At 33.8% G+C, this 19,291-nt stretch overlaps 1 protein-coding gene and 1 pseudogene across 5 annotated transcripts in view; both read left to right on the top strand.

Annotated features, from left to right (window-relative positions):
• Cep350 (centrosomal protein 350) overlaps positions 1 to 19,291 on the top strand; it is a 161,979-nt gene that overhangs the window by 109,058 nt on the left and 33,630 nt on the right. For all 5 annotated transcript variants that reach the window (XM_034636357.2, XM_071600263.1, XM_071600266.1 and 2 more), the window contains 3 exons: positions 3,449 to 3,648; positions 14,112 to 14,323; positions 17,355 to 17,499. In XM_034636357.2, the coding sequence (XP_034492248.1) occupies positions 3,449 to 3,648; positions 14,112 to 14,323; positions 17,355 to 17,499 (557 nt within the window). The remainder of the gene's footprint in view (positions 1 to 3,448; positions 3,649 to 14,111; positions 14,324 to 17,354; positions 17,500 to 19,291) is intronic.
• On the top strand, positions 4,901 to 5,282 carry LOC114092307 (transmembrane protein 230 pseudogene; annotated as a pseudogene).

Here is a 19,291-nt window from a genome sequence, read left to right as displayed (position 1 = left end):
ATTAATTCTTTAAATTCAAACATTATAAGAACATAATTATTTCCATACTAGATTACATTTATTGTATATCTAATTTTAATCCAGTGTTCTGTTACCATCAGAGGTCTTCTTGGGGGTTGCCTTGATAGCAACCATAAAGAATATTAGTATCATTTTATATTAGCAGACATTTATATATCCATAATTCATAAATTTTGTTTATTTCTTACCTGTTCTTTGTATTGAGTGATTGTTAACTTTAGGGTGAAGTACTGCTTTTTTGTCTCACCTTTATTCAGCTTTTAAAGTTTTAGTTTTGAGAATGTTTTTATTGTAAACAAAGAAATGTTTGGGGGAAGAAGTTCTAACTTTATAATTAGGTTAAAACTTTTCTTACACTGTTTCCTAAACTGTTTTATTTTCATTTTCTATTAGTCATTTCTTTTGTTCCTCATTTCTAAACAAGAGCTTTTGAATGTGTTTAATCTTTATAATTGAAAAGTAAATGTTAGTTCTTATTTTAGTAGGAAGAATAATTGGGGGTGAAAAAATTTTAACTTGTATATTTTTACACTTTATTTCACGTGTAAAATATTATTTTACTTTTTGTACTAGGTCATGCATGCATTTAGCAGTTACACACTTAAGAGGGTGGGTGTCACATTTGAATGTTACGAGTAAATTTTTTAGAACATTTTGCTAAGAACATTTGGTTTTGCATAATATTTTGATAATGAACATCAAAATAAGTTTATTGTACATCAATAAAGAATGGCAAGGAAAATTGCATTGTCTTACTGAAATTTGCAGCAATGTTTTTCATTGAACTTCAGTGCAGAAAATCAAGGCAATCCAGTTGGGCATGCATGCACGTGTGCCTGCGTGTGTAAATAAATGAAGGGAAAAGTAAAATACTATATGTGGGGAAATAGACGTTAAAATAGTCTGTTATCTAAAGATATGCATAGGCAAGATTATATATATATTTCTTAAAATCTAAATGTGACTGGATTTATACCTAGATTTTCTCACTTCCGTGACATACTGATATTACTCCTTGCCCTTCCAAGGCAATAAATGTTGCCTTGATCTACAATTTATTGTTGTGTGCATGTGAACAGGAGCATGCTCTGTCAAAGAGAATTAACCTTTCAAACTTTAAGATTTATTTATCCTTTTGTGTATGTGTATAGTGATCTACTTATTATGACAAAAGGTTTTATTTTTTCTACTTTTGTAACTTTAGGGTATAGAATTTTCTTCTTACCTTTAACTTTATGATTGAGCTGTCCATAGCATTTTTATTTTAATTTTGGGGGGAGGGTACTGGGGACTGAATTCAGGGGAATTGGCCTCTGAGCCACATTCTCAGCCCTATTTTTTAAATATTTTTTTAGTTGTAGTTGGATACAATACCTTTATTTTATTTATTAACTTTTATGTGGTGCTAAGAATCGAACGCAGCGCCTCACACGTGCTAGGCGAGCTTGGCTACTGCTGAGCCACAATCCCAACCCCGCCCAGCCCAATTTTGTATTTTATTTAGAGACAGGGTCTCACTGAGTTGCTTAGTGCCTCACTTTTGCTGAGACTGGCTTTGAACTCACGATCCTCCTGTCTCAGCCTCCCGAGCCACTGGGATTACAGGCATGTGCCACCATACCCAGCTCATAGCATTTTTTTAACTGATAGTATTTATTGAGACTAGCTCAGTTTTTCTTAATTTTACATCCTGATATTTTATAGAATGGGCATTGTATTTTAACATTATTATTTAAATGGGCCTTTGTTATATTTAAAGCAAGGAGATCTTGTTAGCAGTTTTATGTTTAGAGGTTAACAAGGTTTTTTTCTACAAATAGGTTTAAACGTTTTTAGGCTGGATCGTGATGGTACAGTTAAGTAAGGCAAATGGACTTTTGATTTAATTTCAAGCTTAAAATATATGACAAGGTACAGATATAAAATCAGTTGTTTAGGGTTACCTATTTTAGTAGAATTGCTGATATACTAGATTCATGGTTCAAACTTTATTTGAAAATTTATTAGCCCCACACTGTACTTCTCATCACTCACAAACAAGTAAATTAAACTGAAAAGACACATGATGGTTAAGTCATATTTGAGAAGAAAGGCGTGTTTATTTAGAAACCATTGGTAAGATCTGTGAAAGTACATGTTTTTATGTCACACAGAGTATAACACGTGCTTTACCAAGTAGCTTATAATGTAATTTAGGAAGCATATTGAAAATTCTTCACTTGGCTCTTATGCTTTCCCTTTCTCATTCTTCCTACCTCTTGATCTCTTGGTTTTAAAAATCTTCCTCCTTATTTTGTAGACACTGCTCTCCTGTTCACTACTTCTTCTCTGTCTTTACGTCTCATCACTGGGCCTCTCTCAGTGTTTGTTTTCCCAACCTTCATCCCAAATTCCAGCTGTATATCTACAACCAGTTGGTCAGGTAACTGCACCTTTTTTAGTGCACTCTTTGATAGAGCATGCTCTGTTCTTTTTGTTTTGTTTGCTTTTTTTGTTTTATTTCTTTTTAACAGCCTGGAGACCTCTTGTCAAATGTCATATAGATTTTACCTTGTGTTTCCACGTTAATTTGACATGATGATTGTTCCAGAAGTGACAGTTCTTGTGCTTTTGACTAAATGTTGGATGTGTAAATGCATTTTTGTTGGCTAGCTACTGCTGTATATCTGACACCAATAATATGGACAGCATACCTTTCATTTAGCCATGGCATCTGCATTTGAAGAGATTTTATTAATAGCTTTAAACTAATCAAATATTTTTCCCTAAATTAGTAATCTCTCCTAACCCTTCTGACCTATAGAAGATCAGAGATTATATTAAATTGAAAATTTGAGACATTTGATGCATCCTTTTACTCAGTTAATGATTATATGCATAAGATCTGACTGATGCTCAGTGTTCTCTACATAAAAAATGATTTATCACCTGACCTTGTATCTCTTAGATAATGGGAGCCTAACTCACTAGACCTGAAGCAAAGCCAGATAGAATTTGAAAATTAAAGTCAAAAGAGGACATAAATGTGTTTTTTGTTTGCGTGCTTGTTTGGGGGGTTTTGAGGGGTTTTGTTGTTGTTTTTGGTCTTTATTGTTTTGGGATTTTTGTGTATTCTGGTGTGAGCCTTCAGAATAAATTTCTTACATTTTCTGTTATGAAACAGAACCACCTATTAAAAGAAATATATGAATAATCATGACTGATAATATTTAATATATCTCAAAGATACTTTTTCTGAATTTACCACTATCTTTTCTTTACTAATCTTACAAATATAAGTAAAAAAATAAATTGTCTCATTTTCTGAATAAGTCGACTCATCTATTATTTTGCACAGCTTGTTGATAAGGTAATGAAAAATAGAGCTTTCAAAATTATTTATTCCTTATAGCTTTATTTCTCACTGTTCTTCATGATGTGATCATAGGTTTTTGACAAAGCGAGAGCAAAAACTAATGCAGCGACGGCAACATGCAGAGGAGCTCCTGGAGTGGAAGAGACGGTTAGATGCAGAAGAAGCGGAAATTCGTCAAATGGAAAAGCAGGCTTTGGCTGCCTGGGACAAAGAATTAACAAAGCCGAAAACTCCTAAGAAAGAACCAGAGGACCAGAGAACAGATCATAAAGGTAATGAATACTAACTCTGTTCAGACTAAAAACTAAAGCTTATCCTATTTGAAAGATTTATTTCATTTCTTGTTAAAACATGACTAATTAAAGATAAAGCAGACAATACAACTGTAAATGCTGTAGAACTTAGATAAGAAAATATGGTGAATAACTTTTTGCTAACACAAATTTGAATATTTGAAGACCTCCTCTATCTTCAGTAGTATTCTGGACATTCAAGGGGGAACCTCACGCGTATCATTATTTACTTTTCTGTAGGATAGAAAAAGAGGCATTTCTCAATTCATTTTATGAGGTTAGCATGTAACTTTGATATTAAATTTATAAAAGGACAGTATCAAAAAGGAGAAGGCTAGCCTCCTCTATCTTAAATAAATATTAGTACACCAGCTCCAATCATATAGTAAATCTAATATTTCATGACCAAGTGGGGTTGAGCATACATTAAAAAATAATAATGTGGTAAATTATCATAAATAGATTAAAGGAGAAAAAAATACATGACCAGGTCAGAAAAGTTATTTAATAACATTTGTGATAAAATGCACAAACCTTTAATTAATCCAGCCATAAAAAGGAACTTTCTTTACCTAATAAAGGGTATTGATAAAAACAAAAAACTTGGGCCTGGGGATGTGGCTCAAGTGGTAGCGCGCTCGTCTGGCATGCGTGCGGCCCGGGTTCGATCCTCAGCACCACATACCAACAAAGATGTTGTGTCTGCCGATAACTAAAAAAATAAATAAATATTTAAAAAAAAAAAAAAAAACCTTACACCAGATATCATACTTAGTAATGAGATATAGAAAGCTTTCTCTTTGAATTTGGAAATAAGACAAAGATGCTTATTTTCACCTTTATTAAGCATTGTGTATAGGTTTTAGACAGTTCATTGTAGCTAGAAAAAGAATTAAAAATCATAGATAGTGGGGAGAAGTTAAATTCTCACTATTTATAATTGGTAACAGCTATGCACATAGAAAAATCCAGCACTTAGGTGTTACTGGAATTAATAAATGAGTGTAGCAAGGTTGCTGGTTATAAAATCCATAAAACAAAAATTCAGTTATATGTCTGTACACCAGCAAAAAATTGGTTAGAAAAATCTGATTTTTTTTAAAAAAAGATACACACTTCTGGTGGCCAGTCAGTGTTTACTGGGGAGGCGGTTAGGTTGACTGTGCCATGAGGCCTGGAATGTGTAGTCTGGTAGCCATGGGCGAGTTCCCTACTAGCTCCAGTCTTGGCGATGTGCTCAGACTGTAGCTGTCAGGGTATTATAATGCTGTCTGATACTAATCTGGCTGTTGGAATCCCCAGTAGTAAAGTAAAATATTCAAGGCTCTCTAGCACAGTCGAAGGCTACATTGATCTTCAGTTTAAGAAAAGCTCTCCTAAGATTCCTTATGAGACCACTGCACTTGCCACTGTGCTGTTTTTGATTGGTACCTTTCTCATTATCATAGGCTCCCTCCTACTGTCAAGCCATATCAGTAAAGGGTAGTGGTGCAGACCAGGCCCTTCCTGTTCTGCTCATTGGCATTCTGGTGTTCCTGCTGGCACATTGCTGACTATGCATTTAAGGCTGGCAGGGTTACTCCTATGATGACATTCCAGACATTGATGACTAACACTCACTTCAGCCCTGAGACAAGTCACAGTGGGACTGAGCCCAGCTTTAAGATATTGAACAGAAACTATGCTAAGGGCTGGGGAATCGTGCAGTTTTCAGATGTTTGACAAAACAATGACCAGAGTTTATGGATCCATTCCAAAAATGTTCACTGAGCTGAATTAGCTGATTAAATTAGGAAATGCTCTGTTTTTCATCCGGCCCTGGCAAAACTCAACAAGTTTTTCCACATGAATATGTATCATGGAAGAATAGCAGTGCTAATTGTCTGGGAAAGCAGGAGGTTATTCTGTTCTGGAAAGCATTACCATTCCCTCCCTCTTTAGAATGAACATTTCTTTTGAATAGTCTTCATTGTCAATTTGTTATTGTAGCAAATGAAAGAGTATGGTATGTCTAATTTCTTAGTTTCTAAATAATTTATTTTTTAAATATCAAAAGATCTTATCCCCTACACTTAACTCTACGTTCACATTCTGGTGGAAGACCTCCATAAAATCACATATTAATATGGATGCGTCTAATATTTTTTACTTTGTTTCTTAGTGACAGGAACCAAGAATTTTTTAAGCTGCAGAGTAAGTTTTCAAAGTATAAGCACTGTCTCTGATAACCAATTCTTGGCCAGATCTGATCTTGTTTCCCACTAGGTTGGCCTGCATATAATTTGAGTCATTCTATCCTTTGTAGATCAAGAAGTTCTATGTATCATGCCTTTAAAAAAAAAAAAAAATACACGTAAAAGCCAAAAATATGAAGTATTTTTTTACCTATTTGTAAGTTTTACAAAAAGTATGCAAGATTTTTTTTTTTAGTACCAGGAATTGAACCCAGGATTGCTTAACCACTGAGCCACATCCCTGGCCCTTTTTATTTTTTATTTAGAGACAGAGTCGCAGTAGGTTGCTTACAACCTCACTAAGTTGCTAAGGCTGGCTTCGAACCTGTAATCCTCCTACCTCAGCCTCCCGAGCCACTGGGATTACAGGCATTTGCCACCATGCCTGGCCAGTATACACAATCTTTATGAAGGAAAATTTAGAATTTTATTGAGAGACATTAAAGTGAACTAAAGTAAATGGGACATTATTCCATATTCATGGATAGATTCAATGTCATGAGACGTTAATTTTCCCTGAACTGATATGTAGATTTCAAGGCAATTTACATCAGAAACCCAACAAGATTTCTTTATAGTGTTTGACAGACTCATTAAAAAATTGATATGCAAGAACAAAGACCAAAAATTAAAACATTTCTAAAGAAAAACCAAAAATACAGGAACTTACTTTACCATATATCAGGACTTAAAACAGTATGATATTTGCACAGAGATAGAGTGTGAAGCAGAAAAAGACCCATCCATCTATGAAAAGTTGACTTTTTACACAGGTAGCTTTGCAGAACCATAGAAACCCTGTCTTATAAATGTTTATGGGAAGAAATAGTGAAGTTGGATCCATACCTGATATGAAAGATCTGTTCCAGAGGGGAATTATTATAATTTCTTTCCTTCTACTGATTTTAGATTTGATTTGTTTTTGTTTTTCTAAGACCTTGAGCTGCATAATTAAAAGTTATTTATTTGAGAGCTTTCAACTCTTTTAATACAGGTGCCTAGCTATAAAATTCCCTAAGTACTGATTTCACTATTTCCCACAGATTCTGGTATGGGTTTTTCTATTTTCATTTGATTCTAAGAATTTTTAAAATCCAACCCCCCAACCTGATTTCTCCAAAAATGAACTATGGTTCAAAAGTATATTGTTCACTTTCCATGTGTTCTTATAATCTCTATAGTTTTTCTTACTGTTGATTTCTGCTTTCGTTCCATTATGATCTGATAAGAAGCAAGAAACTGTTTTTTATTTCTTAAGACTTGCTAAGACATGTTTTATAAAAAGTTTTATGTTGATGAAAAGAATATGTACTCTATAGCTATTGAATAGAATATTGTATAGATGTCTACTAAGTATATTTGACCTACAGTATAATTTAACTCTGATGTTTCTTTGTTGATTATTTTGTCTGGATGCTGTTTTTATTCCTGAGAGTGGGGTATTAAAATCATCCACTATTATCATTTTGGGTCCTATTTTTCCCTTTGTGTCTAATAGTGTTCATTTTATAAAATTGAGTGCTCTGAGGTTCAGTGCATTTATTTATCATCATATCTTCTTAATGGACTATACCCTTTATCAATAAAGGTATTGATAAAGGGTATAGTCCTCTTCTGAGTGTAGGATTCTTTCGAGTATCTTGTGTAATGCTGAGCTAGTGGTCATGAATTTCTTCAGATTATACTTATCTCAGAATGCTATTATTTCTGAAGGATGGATTTTTCTGAATATAATAATCTAGGTTGGTAGTTATTTTATTTCAGGACTTGAAACATCATCCTGCTCTTTTGGCCTTCAGTGTTTCTACTTTTAAAAGTCTGTTGGTTTTTCCTCATGTGACATGGTGTTACTCTGTTGGTTTTTCCTTATGTGACATGGTGCTTTTCTCTTATAACTCTTTATATTCTTTCTTTCTTTCTGTAATTTTGGCAGTTTAACTATAATATATCCTGGAGATGTTCTTTTCTTGTCATGTCTATTTAGGGTTCTAAATGCCTCTGTACCTGGATGGCTATTTCTTTCCCAAGATTTGGGAAATTTCCTGGCATCATTTCACTGAATAGGTTTTCTGTGCTTTTAATCTGTGTAGTTCTTCTCCATTGCGTACTCTGTGTGTGGTGTGTGTGTATGTGTGGTCTGTTAATGGTATACCATAGATCTTCAAGTTCTGTTCATTGTTTGTTTGTTTGCTTACTGCTATCTGAATGTGATAATTTATCCACCTTGTTTTCAAGTCCTGATAGTCTTTCTTCCACTTTCATGTGAGGGTTCCTAGTAAGCAGCCTTCTTTTGACGATGTGCCCTAGGATATCAGTTTCTTATGTAGTGTTAAATTTAATTCCTGATGGACTTTGTAGTGTAGTGTTTTGGTGGCTACTTGAGCTGTAATTAGTAGTTTTGACACTGTGTATGCTGGGTCAAAGCCTGAGGGATGTGCTGTCTCACGGGAGTGGGTTCCCTCTGATAATTCAGGTAGGTGTGCTATAGACAGCAAAATATGTGTGGTGCATCCTCTGTGGTTACTCCTCCAGACTTATCAGCAATATGTGGTTCTAAAAGGGTATCGGAGCAGCCTGTTCTAAGATCTCCCATAGGTACACAACAGTTGCTATTTCTCCCTGCTGTTCCTGTGGGGGTGGATGTCCAGGAGCAGGACTTAAGGCCCTCCTAGCTGGGCCTGCTTATGGGTGGATCATTAGCTGGGGAATTTTATCTTGCCTATTCTTCAAGTTGAAATATCTGCCAAGTTTTGTGGGAAGCAGGGTCATGGCTGGAGAAAGGTGAAACTTCTCTCAACTGGGCTGGGGGTGTAACTCAGCTGCAGAGCAACCCCCTAGTGTCCTCAAGGTGCTGGGCTTGATCCCCAGCACTGCTCAGAAGGAAGAAATCAATAGCAATAAAGCATAAAAACCAAGCAGGTATAGAAATATATTAAAAATCAAACAAAAAACACAACCATAGTGCCAATAATAATAGAAAAGGGCAAGAATAATCTAGTGTAAATTTTAAAGTTAAAAATTCTTAATAAAAGAAAAATTTAAAAAGCAACAGGAGAAAAGTAAAAAGGGAAAAAAAGAAAAAAGGTAAAGGAAAAATGAGAAAGAAGAGGAAAGAAAAATACAAAGAAAAACAAGTAAAAATAATGAGAAATTTAAATAATAGTAATAATGAAATAGACAAAGGAAGGAAAAAGAAAATAAGGCATTAATTCCTCCTAGCTGATATGCTTTTTTCCCTGTCTTCTACGTTAGAAACTACTAGATACTGAGATAGATAATGGGCCAAAACTGAAATCTGCTGTTTCTTCTCAGCTCACACTCAGCTGGTTGGGGCAACATGGAGGCTACACGCTGTTTTGAATCAGGCAGATTAAGGGAATGTTGACACACCAAGGCTGTATTCCCTCTGGAGGCTTTTTATATGTGTACTGGGCAAGACAACTGTTGGAGCCACCACAAGTCCTTGCTTTTGAAGTATGTGGACCGAGCAGGCTCAATTCTGAGGCCTTTAGCCTGTGCACCTAGTAACATGGCCCTTGGGCTGTGGCCAGCCCATCTCACCTACCAAGTTTTGGCAGTATGCCTGCTAGGGCATGCATGTCATCCCGAGGCTTCTAGTCTTTGTAACCTGGAGCATAACAAATGTCCAAGCTGCAGCATATCCCCCAGAATACCTCCAAGAGTTGGGGGAGCAATCAAATTCCGGAGTTCTGGACCTCAGCCTTGGCACTCGTAGACCTGTCTCCCATATCATTAAAGCAGTGCTTTTCCAGTTGTAGGTTGTGACCCATTAGAGGCACCTGAAGTGGTTGTAATCGATCTAACATTGAGATAGAATAGAAAACATCAAAGATAAATATGGTTAAGGTGTAAAAAGTCTGAAAGCCTTTGCTGTCACATAAGTTAGTTAGATATACACATATAGATAGAGTTATGGATATCGATAAATATACTCTGGCCAGCTATACTAGAAGACACACACACACACACACACACACACAGCATTGTTCATAGCAGGAATATTTGAAACAGGTAAAAAAAACAGTTTTATTAGAGAACAGAATTGTGCTATATTTACATATTATGTCATGCTCGGTAAAAATGAAAAATTACAGCAATACAAATTGACATATGAGAACCACTTAACATTGCAAATGACTACAAGTGGTTTGATTCCTTTTATAGAAAATTCAGAAACATGTAAAATTAAGGGAATTATCATCTAGCCATACATAGAAAGTAGTACATATACAGTGGTACATACAGTGACATAATGGATATAGTTCATTTCCTTAATAATTTTAAAAAATTTATTCAGCAGAAGATTACTTCTGTGTCAGCTTTTCATCCTTAATCTTTAGCCTCAACAGTCTTGCTACATACAGACTTCTTTCTCCATTTTGAGAAGAAATGTAAGAGGACCTGGAAAAGAGATTCATTTGTTCTGGTGATAAAGGACTCAAATTTTCATCTTTCATGGTGGGCTATAATAGAAATAGAAAATAGTATGTTTTCTTTGCAACTTTGGTTGGAAGACAAATTAAAAATAGCTTTCAGGGTCAGGGTTGTGGCTCAGTGGTAGAGCGCTTGCCTAGCATGTAAGAGGCACTGTGTTCCATCCCCAGCACCATGTTCCATCCATGGCACCACATAAAAAAAATAAACAAATAAAATAAAAGTATTATGTCCAGCTACAACTAAAAAATATTTTTTAAAAAATAGTTTTCAGCTATTTTATAAATATTTTCAGCTCTAAATTGTATGTATGTTTATGGTGTGGTGGTACATGCCATAAAAACACATACAGTTTAAAAAAAAAAAAAATTGTTAAAAAGGGTTGGGGATGTAGATGTAGCTCAGTGGTAAAGAACCCCTGGGTTAAATCCCAAGTACTGCAAAAGAATAAAAATACCTTTTCTTTTTCATCTCTGTTTATTTGGAACTTCATTGAGAAAAACAAGTGGATAAGTCTAGTAAAAGTTATTTCAATGCAATTTTAAATCTTGTCAAATAAAGCTTATGAATAGCTTGAAAGTTAGGTGATGTAAGCAGAAGAAAAAGGTCAAAAAATACATTATAATGAAATAAATTGCAGTGTACCCATTAAGCATATTGCTGCAACATCTAAAGCTGACTCTGACCAGGCAAAAAGTAATTTTAAATAAAGAGGTTCAGTGGTTGACAAAATTTTTGAGATGACTAGAGACACATATCGATACTTAGCTTCCAGGAACAATTCTAAAACCATATCATGTAAAACCTGTCCCAGCAACTCAGAAAGCCCTAAAGAAAATTGACATTGTATTAGAATTACCCTACTAATGTCACATCTGCACTGGGGACTCTGTAACTACAGAAAAATTTACTCCATATTGAAAACCACCTAAAATAATTCTTCATGGAGCCTTCTTTTCAGATTACTTCCAAAATGAACTTTTTCTACAGGGACATCAGATTGGAGATGCTTAAGTACTAGCTGCCGGGGAGGCTGGGGATTTTATTTTGTGGGTTCTACTTTAGTTGACAAAGTACTTGTGGTCACAGTGGTGGTGCACACCGATAATCCCAGCAGCTCCAGAGGCTGAGGCAAAAGAATTGCAAGTTCAAAGCCAGTCTTAGCAATTTAGGGAAGCCCTAAGTAATTTAATGAGATCCTGTCTCAAAATAAAAAAGGGCCAGGGGTATGGCTTAGTGGTAAAGCGCCCCTGGGTTCAGTTCCTGATACAAAAAAAGAAACAATGACAAAGTACTGTTGAGGCAAGAAATTAATCAAATACCAGTGGGCATTAAAAACATGCTAAGGCTTCAGAAAACATTTAAAAGTATAATTTAGTGAATTCATAAATCAATGACAATCATTATCAAATATAATTTGCTGTACATAATTGTATGTGCTATACTTCTATATGACTGGCAGCACTGTATGTTTGTTTACATCAGTATCACCACAAACATGGGTAATGGATTATGCTGACTTTACAACAATTACATCACTAGGTGATAGGAATTTTTCAAACTCTACTGTAATCTATGGAATTACTGTTATATGTATAGTCTGTCATTGACTGAAACATTGCTTTGTGGTTCATGACTATTAACACTGAAGTTTGGCCAATAATTGTCCATATTTCTTTAAAAGTGTCCAAATATTGCCAGACTCCTATGGACATGTAACTCTGTCTTCAGAAGTCAGGTATACAATGAGGTACCACCTCACATCCATAGGATGGCTATTAAAAAAACAGAAGATCAGATATGTTCGAGAGGATGTGGAGAAATTGGAACACCTATGCACAGCTAGTGAAAAAGTAAAATGATTATAGCTTCTGTGAAAACAGTATGACAGTTCCTCAAAGGAATTAAAATGTTATGTGTTTTAGCAATTTCACTTCTGGTATATATCAAAAAAACTTGAAAGTGCCATCTCAAAGAGGTATTTGTATAACCAGCATTATTACAATAGCCAAAAGGTGAAAGCAACTTTTGTGTATATTGACAGGTAAATGAGTGAGCAAAATATAGTAAATACATGCAATTGAATATTGTTAAGCCATAAAAAGAAAGATTCTGTCACGTGCTACAACATGAATGAACCTATAGGACATTACACTAAGTGAAATAAGCTAGTTTCAAAAGGACAAAGAGCATATGAATCCACTTATATGGGGTCCCTAGAGTAATCAGAATCATAAGAGACCAAAAGCAGAATGGTGGTTGCCAGGGACTGAGGATCAGGAGGGTGGGGAGTTGTTACAGAGTTTTAGTTCAGAAAGATAAAGCAGTTCTGGAGAGGGATGTACTTAATGCCACTGAGCATACACATACATAAACTTTAAAATGATTAAGGTAGTAAATTTTATGTGATTTTTAACACAGATTTTAAAAACTATTTTTAAACAGTCAAGGAAATGTAAGAAAAGGGTTAGAAAGACACACATATACTTCAACCAAACTTGGCCATTACTGGTTTACCTTTGAGGTATAGAAATTGGGAAGATGAAATTGGTTAGGGATGAGTGTGAGGTAGTCACTTTACATCCTTTTGCGCTTTGAAGGTTTTTTTTTTTTTTTTTTTTTTTGGACTACCATTCTTGTACTACTATTAAATATTCTTAATTGAGGAAAAAGACAACAAAAAAGTCTTCCACAAAAATATCTGATTAGAGGAGGTAATACAGGTGACTTTCATTTTCTTCCTTAGTTTTTATATTGTTTTAATTTTTAAAATTAGTGTGTAAGCAGCACTATTATGAAACAAAAATATCTATGTTGAGATTTACAAAGTAGAAATGTAAAGGATTCTATTCCCTCCTGCCTTAAAAATTAATACAATTTTCTAAACCATTAATTCCAACATTCTGATTATGATATACATACACAATAATTAGCAAATACCTTTTAGGGCTGGAGGTGTATGTAGCTTAGAGGTAGAATACTTAACTGGCATGTACAAGGCCCTGAGTTTGATCACCAGCAGCACCAAAAATAAAAACTTTAAAATTTTAAATGAAATGCTTTTATACATCATGTCATCCTTGTTTGTTAAAGTAAAATATCTGAGGCATAGATATTCCTAATGTTAAATAAACTTATTTTGTAGATTTTAGGTCCAAAAGAATTTTTTAATATTTATTTTTTAGTTTCAGGTGGATTAAAAAACTAAAAAATCCACCTGAAACTAAAAAATAAATAAACACCTGAAACTAAAAAATAAATAAACTAAAAAAAAATATTTTTATGTGGTGCTGAGAAACGAACCCAGTGCCTCATGCATGCTAAAGGTGAGCATGCTACCACTTGAGCCACATCCCCAGCCCCTCCAAAAGAATTTTTACAGACCTTAAAAATCTTTTTTTTTTTTTTTTTTTCATGTTTTTCAAGCAATACCAAATTATTTTCCAAAATGGTCGGACCAGTTTTCACTGCTAAAGGAATACATGAGAGCCATGACTATCTATCTTGCGTCCTCATACTTGGATTGTCATTGTCTGATATGCTGATTATATGTGGTAGATATTTCTCTCAGTTGGTGTCATCCAAAATTCCTAATTAAACAGACAGACTTCATAGTAAATGTTAAATGGCATGATAAAGCTTCCCATGCTAGTAGTGATCTTATATTAAAAACAAATGTAAAATGTAACAGTTTAATTTCTTTACTGACCAAGATTATATATATTTTTTTCTTGTTGTATCCTCTCTTTCTAGAAATAGCAAGCGAAGAGGAATCTCCAATACCTTCCTCCTCTCATCTAAACAGTGAAAGCTCTATTCCAGAAGAATTGGGTAGCCCTGCTGTTATATACATACCATCTGAATCTATTGTACAGGAACAGCCAGGGAGTCCAGATCACAGTATACTTACTGAAGAAATGGTTTTTTCACAGGAACTAGAATCTTCTACTTCTCCTAGTAAACATGTAAGTTAATATGTGTGTGTGTGTGTGTGTGTGTGTGTATCTATATCTATATATCTTAAAGCTCCTTTAAAAAGAAACTTGACTAAAAGGTTTTTATTAACAGTTATATTATTCCTGTTAACAACAGCATTGAGGAGTTAGAGGTGTAGCTCAGTGGTAGAGCACTTGCCTAGCACATGTGAGGCCCTGAGTTCAGTCCTCAGCACCACATAATAAATAAATGAAATAAAGGTATTAAAGAAAAAATAACAGCATTGACTATCACCCATACTTACAGTATATAGAATATAACATTTGAATAGAAATAAAATTTTTAATTTACTCCTATAGATTTATAAATATATGAATTATAGTTTTAGGGACAGTTACAAAATTATATGCTGTCAAGTCTGTTAATATTTGAAAGGATAGGAACCTCTAAAGTCTATAAAAAAATAATATGTAAGAACAGCACAAGTTCTTTCTAAAATCTGGTTTTTGTCTTAGAAATAATAAGATCTTAAATCATACTGGAGTGCCTTTACTATAATTTAGCTAATAATTGCTAACTCATAATCAGAATAAAATTAATGATTTCATCTCTTTAAAATAGATCTGAAATGATTGGTTCTAAATTAGAATAATGGCCTTTATTAGAATTAGATTATCTGTATTATCCTTAGTTTTGTACTTCAAAGAAAAAGGGGCTGATAAAAAAAATTAAGATAGAAACATATTGGGCTGGGGATGTGGCTCAAGCGGTATCGCGCTCGCCTGGCATGTGCGGGGCACTGGGTTTGATCCTCAGCACCACATTAAAAAAAATAAAAATAAAGATGTTGTGTCCACCGAAAACTAAAAAATAAATATTAAAAAATTCTCTGTCTCTCTGTCTCTTAAGAAAAAGATAGAAGCATATTTTTGGTTTTATAAAGTGTATAAAGAAATTAGCATAACAATTAGATATTTAGTAAACATATACATAGTTAGTGCCTATCAGTTTTAAAAAATAGAATATCCTTTTTAGAATCTTCATTTTTAATATGGATGTGAAGAATTATCTGCATGCCCCCTGTTGAAAAATGAGTTAGATTCATGTATGTTGTATAGCACCTGAAAGGTTTGGAGGAAAAATATTTTTATTCAATGAAGAGCTAATTCCTTGTTATGTTGAAAATACTGTATTATAATATTCTTGGGCACATATTTAAAAGCTTTTAATTAATTATCATGTTGGTCATTTTAAAATTTATAATATGACTAATAGATTTCTTGTATAGATAATTTACTCATAGCATATTTCCTACCTTCTAGGAATTTACGACCAAACTGCATTTTGACACAATTCTATACAGCATCATTATTGAGGTTCATGATAGCTACAAACTTATTGAATATTAAAAATGAATTTTTTTTTTTGCTCACAGGAAAATGTATCTAGGAAATTAAAACTAGTAGTGTCTCAAAGTGTTTTTTATACTGAAAGCTAATATTTATTGAGTGTGATTTAACTAGTTCCAGACAGCATACTAAATGCTTTACATGGATTATCTCATTTAATTCTCATATGATCCTATAGACACAATTATAATTCCTACTCTGAAGATTAGCAGGCTAGGAAACTTGTCTAAAGTGACGGGTAGGAAGTGAAAGCATGGAATCAAATCAGGCATTCTCACTTCTGTGTGATGTCAGAGTAGAAATTTTATCTTTTGTAATAGTCTTTGTGGACAATCTTATTATGCTCTTTTTTCCCCCTTCCTTTCCTCCCATAAAATTATAAAATTTTTAGATTAAATTAAAAGATTAAGGAAGGTAACGATCACAGTAAGCACTTCTAATTTATTATAAATTTTTTTAAAGCTTGCTTTCCCCACCCCTGCATAGGAAAAATCAAGGGTTTTTTTGGTTTGGTTGGTTTTGTTTTTTGTGTTTTTTTTAAACAATGCTGGGGAGTGAATCCAGAGCCTTATGTGTGCTAGCAGGCACTGTACCACTGAGCCATATCCCCATCTTGAGAAATTGAGGTCTTAATCCATTTGTAGAATTTGTAAACTTTTTATGTCATAGTTATTTAAAACTCTTTGTAAGACTGATTATACAAGTACTAATGATGGCACGGAACAACTGGAAGTCTCATCTAGTGCTGGTGGGAGTGTAAATGGTACAATCATTTTTTAAAAAAATATATAATTTAGCTGTAGTTGGAAACAATACCTTTATTTATTTGTTTGTTTGTTTGTATGTGGTCTGAGGAACCTAGTGCCTCGCATGTGCTAGGTGAGGCTCTACTGCTGAGCCACAACCCCAGTCCCAGTACAATCATTTTAGAGATCATTTAGCAATGCCTTTAAAAATTAAACATGCACATGTCATATAACCCATCCATTCAACTCCTAGGTATTTATCCTAGAGCACTGATAATGTATATGTCCACACAAATACTTAAGAATGCTTTTAATAGTGAATGGATAATTAATTGGAATGAATTGATACATGCTTCAACATGGATAAATCTCAAAATAATTATACCGAGTGAAGGAAATAAGACAAAAATGAGTATAATTTTATTTATCTAACATTGTGGAGAATACGAACTATAGTGACAGGAAGCAGATCAGTGATGGCCTGGAGATGGGGCAGGGGTAAAAAAGGAAAATCACAAAGGAGCATGAGAAAATTTGGGGGTGGGATGGATATGTTTATTATTTTGATCATGGCAATGGCTTCTGGTGGGTACATATGTAAAATGTATCAAATTGTATATTTATTGTTTAAGAATTGCACCTCAATAAAGTTAAAAAACAAAATGTAAAAAAAATAAAATAAAATTATTTGTAAATATTAACTTTTTTTTTTTTTTTTTTTTTTACTAAGAAAATATATGGTTTTATTTTTTTTTTTTTTTTAATTTTTTATTGTTGGCTGTTCAAAACATTACATAGTTCTTGATATAGTAAATATTAACTTTAATTGGCTGGTATCTCAAATTTTAAATAGAATTCTACATCCATATCACAAATAATTTCTGTTTGGTTTTCTGTTTATATAGTCACCTCACAAAAGCTGCACATCTGTGTCAAAACAGGAGTCTAGCAAAGGAAGTCATAGGACTGGAGGAATATGTCGTCTGCCTGCCAAATCCCAGCAACACTGTTATAGTTGGTCAGATGAGTCATTATCTATGACACAGTCAGGTAAGACTAATTATGAGGAGTTTGATTTCTTTGTACTACATTGGAGTTCCTCTTTCATAAATTTTGTCTAACCATATGCTAGTACACTCTTATCCTTTGTAGCATTTGTAAGGTTTTTTTACTTGCCAAGATTAAATCATATAATTCCTTGTTTGACATTGATAATTATATCCCTGTTTTCACAAAACATGACAAACTGTTTTTATTCTCTTGTATTAGTGGACATTTATTCCATCAAACATTTGTTCAGTTTTTTTCTGTGTCAGGCACTACCTGTATATTTCCATAATGCTCTGTACTTCAGCATGTCATCCCAGACAACACATATTGTAATCAGCCGTTGCTCAGCAGTCTCCCCTACTAGAGTATGAATTCATGAAGATGAGAGTCTATTTTATTAATAATTGTAGTGCCAGGACCTCTTGCATCGCATGCGGTAGGTATTTATTAAATATTTCTTGAATAATGTAACCATGATGGAACAGGGTGGCACAAGTCTCATTTGAGGAAAATAGCTGGGTGTGGTGATGCACACTGGTGATCCCAATTAGTCGGAGGCTGAGGCAAGAGGATCACAAGTTCAAGGCCAACCTCAGCAATTTAGTGAGAGATCCTGTCTCAAAATAAAGAGGACTGAGTATGTGGCTCAATGGTAGAGACTTCTGGGTTCATTCCCCAGTTCTTAAAAAAAAGGGTGGTGGTGGTGGTAATAGAAACAATAGATTGCAAATTGGCAATGGGGAGTGCTGTTTTCCCATAACCTCCACCCACAAATCTCTGTAGCATAATTACAAAAGAATGAACAACCTTTACTCTAGAAGACTTCAAGGAGTACGTTGACCTCAGGAAGCATATAAAGACAATGCTCTGTTTATATAAAATGAAGAAGAGTAATATTGTATTGAGTATAACTACATTGATTATATTGATGGGTATGATGAATATATTACCTTTTGAGCTCATTTTTAGTTTTATTTTGAGAATAGACATACAATAGTAAGGAAAAACTGGGGGGAAAAACTTTGCAGGGACGGGTCTTTGATCCTGAGCTTTCATTTTCCAAGTTTTTAGACAATAGTAAATCATGACACATCCTCACATCCATATTCAGTAGATCGCCTGAATTATTTTGAGTATCTACATAATATTTCAAAAGGTGGATGTACTGTAAATATTTTCCTAGTGATGGTCAGTTAGATTTTCTCAAGTTTTTCACATTAGCAAATAGTGTAGTAATTAATACATATATATAATTTAATACATATATATATATACACACATATAAATAATGTTGTAATTAATATATCTATAAAAAACAGTTTGGGTCAAGCAGTTGAAGAATCTTATCTTTCATATTTATCTTTGGAAAGTTATTAATATTTTTATATATTTTACATATCTGGTGAATAGTTATTGCTAGTTGAATAACATGTCAGTAGACAAATTTGATATGTACTTGGAAACATGGATTCTTATCTTGGATCTGCTACTTGTAATTTTCTTTCCATACCAGGTTATCTGTTTCTATCTGGAGCAATGGAATAAAGTTCTAACCACCCTGAATAAGTTCTGTACTAAGCATTAATGATAATATATGTAAAATACTATTTTATTGATAAAACTTATCCAAGTAAGACTAATTTTAGAAAAATAGCTCTGAGATTTCTAAACTACAGGTGCATTCTACCTCTTCATGATGAAATAATTATAGACAGTCTTTATAAACTTTAATGTGGTGGGGTTATATAACACCTTTACTTAAGTGATGGAGAGTTTGTTATCAACTAAGTAA

This window comes from Marmota flaviventris, chromosome 12, assembly GCF_047511675.1.
Source record: "Marmota flaviventris isolate mMarFla1 chromosome 12, mMarFla1.hap1, whole genome shotgun sequence".
In the NCBI taxonomy this organism is placed as follows: Eukaryota; Metazoa; Chordata; class Mammalia; order Rodentia; family Sciuridae; genus Marmota; species Marmota flaviventris.
Note: the sequence above shows the minus strand (reverse complement) of the source record. Positions and strands in the feature narration are given on the sequence as shown.